At 50.5% G+C, this 7,553-nt stretch overlaps 1 protein-coding gene across 10 annotated transcripts in view; it reads left to right on the forward strand.

Annotated features, from left to right (window-relative positions):
• Positions 1 to 7,268, forward strand: part of BCL2L1 (BCL2 like 1) — a 79,939-nt gene extending 72,671 nt beyond the window's left edge. For all 10 annotated transcript variants that reach the window (XM_058432719.1, XM_032143016.2, XM_032143017.2 and 7 more), the window contains exon 3: positions 6,745 to 7,268. In XM_058432719.1, coding sequence (XP_058288702.1) covers positions 6,745 to 6,882 — 138 coding nt within the window. In that variant the 3' untranslated portion in view covers positions 6,883 to 7,268. The remainder of the gene's footprint in view (positions 1 to 6,744) is intronic.
• Positions 7,269 to 7,553: the final 285 nt, after the last annotated feature.

Below are 7,553 nucleotides of genomic sequence, written 5' to 3' on the forward strand. Positions count from 1 at the left end.
TGATAGTTTTTTGTTTGTTTGTTTTTATCTTTTGTTTTTTTGAGACAGGGTCTCACTCTGTTACCCAGGCTGGAGTACAGTGGCCCAAACACGATTCAATGCAGCCCTGACCTCCCAGGCTCAAGAGATCCTCCTCAGCCTCCCGAGTAGCTGAGACCATAGATGCATACCACCACACCAGCTAATTTTGTATTTTTAGTAGAGACGGGCTTTCACCATGTTGGTCAGGCTGGTCTTGAACTCCTGACCTCAGGTGATCTGCCTGTCTTGGCCTCCCAAAGTGCTGGGATTACAGGTATGAGTCACTGTGCCCGGCTCCCCCAGATATTCTCTATCACCTCCCCAGGACTTAAAACCGTATCATCTCTAAAATTATCTTTTTTTTTCTTGTTATCCTCTCTGCTTCCCAGTAAGACAGGGTTTCTCAACCTTTTTTTTTTTTATCATCCACCCGTGCAAGGAGTCTTTTTCAGATTTTTTTGTCCTAATTGCCCTCCCATGAAATTTGAATACCTCAGCTATACTATACTATATATACCATGTATATACACACTATATATAGTATATATAGTACTATATACTCTATATATACTATATATTATATAGTACTATATACTCTATATATACCATATATAGCACTATATACTCTATATATACTATATATCTATATATAGTATATATATACCATATATACCTCAGCTATACTATGCTATATATACCATATACTATACTATATATACTATATATCTCTTTATGTGCTGTGGCCCTGTGGAGAGCCACAAATCACTGTAATGTCTAAGAATGCTTCACTTCACGCCATTGGAGGTGATCTTACTACCATTGAGAATGAACTAGAACATAAGTTCCATGGAAGCCTTGCTCACACGGCTGAGTCTCCATTGCCAACCTCAGTGCATACCCCTGGTATAAACAGAAGTCCAAGGACTCTGGGAGCAGAAAGGAGACATTCATCCCAGAGGTTGGGGAGGGATAAGCAGCGAAGAGGGGACTCCAAAATGGAGTCTTATAGGCTTAGTAGGGGTTGGTTAACTGAGGAAGATATGGAGTGACCAGTTAAAGGACAGTGTTGGCAAAGGCACCAGGGCCTGAAGCACTCAGGAGTATGTAGTGTGGGGCCATTCCAAGTGGGTGGCCAGGACTGTTGAAGCCTCTTGAAGTATTGGAAGAAGGACCTTGAAAGTGGTACTAGCCTGGGCGTCTCCTAGGGGCCAAGTCAGGAGACCCAGTTTTCTAGTGTAGGCTCTACTACAAACCAGCAGTGGAAACGTAGAAAGGGCAGGTGGGTTGGCCTTGCTGACTTCGTGGGCCTACCTGCCTGGGAATCCATGACTCTCCTGTGGAGGTCATTAGCCATTGCCTGTCCCCAGTGGCCCTACAAACCCCCACATGGAAGTCAGCTACAAAGAAACTTTCCCCACTTTCCTGTAACTCAAGCAAAGGATGCAGACAGGCCCTTGGGCCTGGGTCTCCTAGAAACCTTTGTGACATCAGAGACCTCCCTGCAACCCACTCTTAAACCTCATCCCCTGCCTACCATGCCAGCCTGGCTAAAACCAGTGGGAGCCACCCAAGGTGCAGTAGGGGCTTATCTCTGCTTTTCCAGACCAGGGCTGCTCTGCAATCCTGTTTATTTATCCAGAGCAGCCGCCCGCTGAGAAAATGGCTCTGTTTATTTCCAAGTGTGTCGTGTGAACCATGGGCTAAATATACCCACGCCACCGCCTCTCCAGCACCCGCCCTGGAACAGCACGCCCCATTTTGCTCATGCTCTCTCTGCAAAAGCAATCCTTAGAATCCACACCCCTTGGAAATACTACTCCCCTTCCCCAGGAGAAGAAGCTGAAACGGAAATGAAGGTTGTCATGACCAGGAACACACGAGTGGAAGCTGGGGCAGGTGAAATGAGAATGTTTCTGTGACACTGAAATGAGAATGTTCCCTCCACCCAGGAATGACTGTTCCTGGACAGTGAATGCTTTGTGCCCTTGTGGGGACAGTGCCTGTTTACTCCAACCCAGCCCCAGAGCTGAAAATTTCCTGTGGCTGCCAGCCGTCTACTTCAGGAAAGTTCCCATCAAGGGAGCCAGGCCTCTCCCATTTTGGCTGCAACCCCAGTGTCCCTGGTTTCTTGAGAGACATTTGGCCTCTTGGGATAACCAGGGCCTTCCCCATGCTCTTCATAGTCTGGAACTCTTCCCCCACCACAGATAAGCCTATTTTGTGACTCCACCTGGGTGTACTTGGGAGCAACAAAATCAAACCTCCTGTAAGAATATTTTTGTCTGCCAAGACCCGCAGAGGCTGGCTAGGATGGAGCGGGAGACAGGGAAGCATAGCCACGGCCCTAGTGCCCTCCTCTCCCCAGATCCTCCACCTCAACCCTGCTCCCACATTCCTTCTGGAAATCCTTTCAGCACTACTGACAGGACAGGTCCCTCCAGCCTCCAACTTCAGGGAAGTATCCTGACATAGCAGCCCTCCCTTTGAAGCTAGGCAGTCTTGCAGTTTGATCCCGACTCTGCTATCTGTTTGCTGAGTGTTCCCTGCTTTAAACCTCAGGCATCTTATTTGTGAAATGTGGCTCAAATCTACATCTCAGGATTCTGATGAAGGTGAAGTGGGATACCAATGCCTGACATGTAGTAGACATGTAATACATTTGTTAATTCATGTATTCTCATGTATTTACTGAGCACCAGTTATGTGCAAGACACTGTTCTGAGCACTGGGTGTATAGGAACAAGACAGGACCTCTGCCCTCATCAAGACACATCTAGTATAGGCCGAGGGCAGTGGCTCACGCCTATAATCCCAGCACTTTGGGGCTGAGGCAGGCAGATCACTTGAGGGCAGGAGTTTGAGACCAGCCTGGTTAACATGGTGAAACCCCATCTCTACTAAAAATACAAAAATTAGCTAGGCGTGGTGGTGGGCGCTACTTGGGGGGCTGAGGAAAGAGAATGGCTTGAACCCAGGAGGCGGAGGTTGCAGTGAGCCAAGATTGCACCACTGCACTCCAGCCTAGCCGACAGAGCAAGTCTTCGTCTAAAAAAAAAAAAAAAAAGACACATCTAGTATGGAAGATACATCATAACAAAAACAAAGTACAGAATCTAGTTATGAGAAGTACGGCTTAAGGGGGGAAAAATGTGGTGAGGTGGTGAGGCCAGGCATGGTGGCTCGCGCCTATAATCTCAGCACTTGGGAGGCTGAGGCAGAAGGATCCCTTGAGCCCAGGAGTTTGAGACCAGCCTAAGCAACAAAGTGAGACTCTGTCTCTACAAAAAATTTAGAAATATTAGCCAGGCATGGTGGTGTGTGCCTGTAGCGGCAGCTACTCAGGAGGCTGAGGCAGGAGGATCACTTGAGCCCGGGAGGTCAAGGCTGCAGTGAGCCATGATTGCGCCACTACAGTCTAACCTGGGTAACAGAGCAAGACCCTGTCACAAAAATTTAAAAATAAAAAAATAAAGCACTGAGAAGAAAAGCTGGCATGGTGGTCACTCTGTGTAGTGTGGTTCCTGTAATCAGGAGGCTGAGGCAGGAAGATTGCTTGAGTCCGGGAGTTCAAAGTCAGTCTGGGCACATCTTTTAAAAACAAGAAAAAAGGCCGGGCGCAGTGGCTCACGCTTGTAATCCCAGCACTTTGGGAGGCCGAGGCAGGCGGATCACGAGGTCAGGAGATCGAGACCACAGTGAAACCCCGTCTCTACTAAAAAAAAATACAAAAAAAATTAGCCGGGCGTGGTGGCAGGCGCCTGTAGTCCCAGCTACTCGGAGAGGCTGAGGCAGGAGAATGGCGTGAACCCGGGAGGCGGAGCTTGCAGTGAGCCGAGATTGCGCCACTGCACTCCAGCCTGGGCAACAGAGCGAGACTCCGTCTTAAAAAAAAAAAAAAAAAAAACAAGAAAAAAAAATGGCCGGGCATGGTGGCTCATGCCTGTAATCCCAGCACTTTGGGAGGCCGAGGTGAGCAGGTCACCTGAGGTCAGGAGTTTGAAACCAGCCTGACCAACGTGGAGAAACCCCATCTCTACTAAAAATACAAAATTAGCCAGGCATGGTGGCACGCGCCTGTAATCCCAGCTACTCAGGAGCTGAGGCAGGAGACTCACCTGAACCTGGGAGGCAGAGGTTGCAGTGAGCTGAGATCGCACCATTGCACTCCAGCCTGGGCAACAAGGGTGAAACTCTGTCTCAAAAAAAAAAAAAGGCCAGATATGGTGGCTCATACCTATAATCCCAGCACTTTGGGAGGCCGCAGATGGATCACTTGAGGTCAGGAGTTCGAGACCAGCCTGGCCAATATGGCAAAACCCTATCTCTACTAAAAATACAAAAATTAGCTGAGCATGGTAGCACGTGCCTGTAATCCCAGCTACTCAGGAGAATCACTTGTACCCAGGAAGCAAAGGTTGCTGTGAGCCCAGATTGTTCCATTGCACTCCAGCCTGAGGGACAGAATAAAACTGTGTCTCAAAAAAAAAAAAAAACTGAGAAGAAAAATCAAGGAAGGTAAGGGGGTAAGAGGACAGGCAGAGAGAGAGATGGGGGTGGTGTACTGTTTTAGACAAGGCAGTCAGGAAGGCCTCCCCTAGGAGGTGACATTTGAGGGGAGTCATGGTTGTGAAATGAGGGAGTGAGACAGTCGATGACCTGGGGTCGGGTGCTCCAGGCAAGCACGAACAGCAGACTCCTGCGGCAGGAGACATTGGAGGAACAGCAAGGAGGCCAGTGGGACTGGAGTGAAGTGTGCAGGGGACAGGGGTGGGGAGGAGGCCAGAAAGTGTTGGAGCCAGATCCCACTAGACCTTGCTGGCCAGGGTAAGGAGTGGGGACTTTATTTCAGGTGTGATGGAAGCCCTGGAAGGTTGAGAACTTGGAGTGACTGAATGGAGTGTGCTTCTGCAAGGGCTGAGTTTCATGGGTCACTGCTCTCTACTGGCTTAATGTTGAGGATTCTTTCAGTCAAGTTAGCAGCTCAGTGCACATGGCATTTTGCTAGGTACCAGGGATATAAAAATAAATGATGCTGGCCTTCTAAGCGCAGGAGAAAGCTGCTGGAGGGCTTCAAGTGTTTTTAGAAATCTCTGTGTGGAGCATGGACTGAGAGGGTTGTCAAGACTGAAAGTGGGCCAAGGCAGAGGTCACAAGTGAGCAAACTGGTAGGTGAGACCTGAGGCCAACTGGAGATGGCATGCCTGTCTTGAGGGAGCAGCCACTCGGCCATTCGGGACTGGCTGGAAATGTAAGCCCAGTGTGGCAGAGGTCTTGGTAGAGAGGCAAGAACCAGCCAGTAACTCATTCATTTTACACACACACACGGTACTTACTTTTTTTTTTTTTTTTTTCGAGACGGAGTCTCTGTCACCCAGACTGGAGTGCCATGGTGCGATTTCTGCTCACTGCAACCTCCGCCTCCCGGGTTCAAAGAATTCTTGTGCCTCAGCCTCCTGAGTAACTGGGATTACAGGCGCATGCCACCACACCCAGCTAATTTTTGTATTTTTAGTAGAGACAAGGTTTCACCATGTTGGCCAGGCTGGTCTCGAACTCCTGACCTCAGGCGATCCACCCATCTCAGCCTCCCAAAGTGCTGGGATTATAGGCATGAGCCACCGCACCCAGCCTGGAACTTACTTCTTTCTTACATATTTCTAGGTGCCAGACACCAGTTTTGGATTCTGGCTCCACCACTGACACAGCCGGGTGACCTTGATCTAGTCCCTGGGGCCTCAGAGGCACACGCTTCTTGGCCTGTAAATGGGGAGAGACAGCCTGCATTGCAGAATTGTTGGGAGGATTAAAGGACAAATTGGGTACTACGCTTACTCATAAAAGTATGTTCTAAGCATCCCTCTCCCTGCCCCACAGGCTGCTGCACCCTGGGCTGGGTAATTTAGCCCACAGCTCCTCCTTCCCCCTATCATGTGCTTCCCTTCTGACTTAGATTCAGGGCAGAGGGCTGTTGATCACAACCTCCTGGGCCCAGATTCACACCCCCTGCAGTGGAGGACAACCAGGACAAGGCCTCACAGACCCCATGATGGAGGCCTGTCAGTCCTGCATCATTGTTACCCTCTCTCCTCTGCCCTGCTCTTCTTGTCACCAAACTGCCCACCAGAGGCTCCCTCCAGAGGGAGGAGCCTCTGGCTGAAGTCCCAGGACCCATTCTACCCCTGAATTGGCTGCAAATGACCCTGGGGATTTAGCCCCGGGCTTAGTTGTCCCTCCCTCTGGTGCAGCAGTAGAAAGTCTGAGGCCTAGTGGCTCCACACTCCATACTACCCTCAGACTCAACTCTAGGCTCCTCGCGGCTTCCAGGCCACACATGGTCTGGCTCTTGCTCACCCCTGCACCATCGTCTCCCCCATGCCCTCCTCTCCTGCACTCTGCTCCAGCCACCTGGCTTCCATCAGTTCCCTGACCCTGCCTGTCTCGTTCCCACCTTGGATTCTGGAGTAAGTGCTACTTCCTGACTGACCTCAGACAGGGCACTTTCCTCCTCTCTACCTGATTTTTCAGCAGTAACATGGTTTGATTATCACCAACGGAGGGTCAAGAAAGAGGACCACCCTTAGCCCTTTACCTGGCCCAGAGTGGGCACGGATGGCTACAGTTTTTCACATCACCAAGGCCATAGCATGCAGATGGCCCCTTTCCCCACCCACCTACATTACTCTCTGAGGACTCAAACTGCACCTTCCTTCTCTCTCCCTGCAGGATACTTTTGTGGAACTCTATGGGAACAATGCAGCAGCCGAGAGCCGAAAGGGCCAGGAACGCTTCAACCGCTGGTTCCTGACGGGCATGACTGTGGCCGGCGTGGTTCTGCTGGGCTCACTCTTCAGTCGGAAATGACCAGACACTGACCATCCACTCTACCCTCCCACCCCCTTCCCTGCCCCACCACATCCTCCGTCCAGCCGCCATTGCCACCAGGAGAACCACTACATGCAGCCCATGCCCACCTACCCGCCACAGGGTTGGGCCCAGATCTGGTCCCCTGCAGTTAGTTTTCTAGAATTTATCACACTTCTGTGAGACCCCCACACCTCAGTTCCCTTGGCCTCAGAATTCACAAAATTTCCACAAAATCTGTCCAAAGGAGGCTGGCAGGTATGGAAGGGTTTGTGGCTGGGGGCAGGAGGGCCCTACCTGATTGGTGCAACCCTTACCCCTTAGCCTCCCTGAAAATGTTTTTCTGCCAGGGAGCTTGAAAGTTTTCAGAACCTCTTCCCCAGAAAGGAGACTAGATTGCCTTTGTTTTGATGTTTGTGGCCTCAGAATTGCTCATTTTCCCCCCACTCTCCCCACACTAACTTGGGTTCCCTTTCCTTCCATCCCTACCCCCTAAGAGCCATTTAGGGGCCACTTTTGACTAGGGATTCAGGCTGCTTGGGATAAAGATACAAGGACCAGGACTCCCTCCTCACCTCTGGACTGGCTAGAGTCCTCACTCCCAGTCCAAATGTCCTCCAGAAGCCTCTGGCTAGAGGCCAGCCCCACCCAGGAGGGAGGGGGCTATAGCT

The sequence above is a fragment of the Hylobates moloch genome, unplaced genomic scaffold (genome assembly GCF_009828535.3).
Source record: "Hylobates moloch isolate HMO894 unplaced genomic scaffold, HMol_V3 SCAFFOLD_21, whole genome shotgun sequence".
Classification (NCBI taxonomy): domain Eukaryota; kingdom Metazoa; phylum Chordata; class Mammalia; order Primates; family Hylobatidae; genus Hylobates; species Hylobates moloch.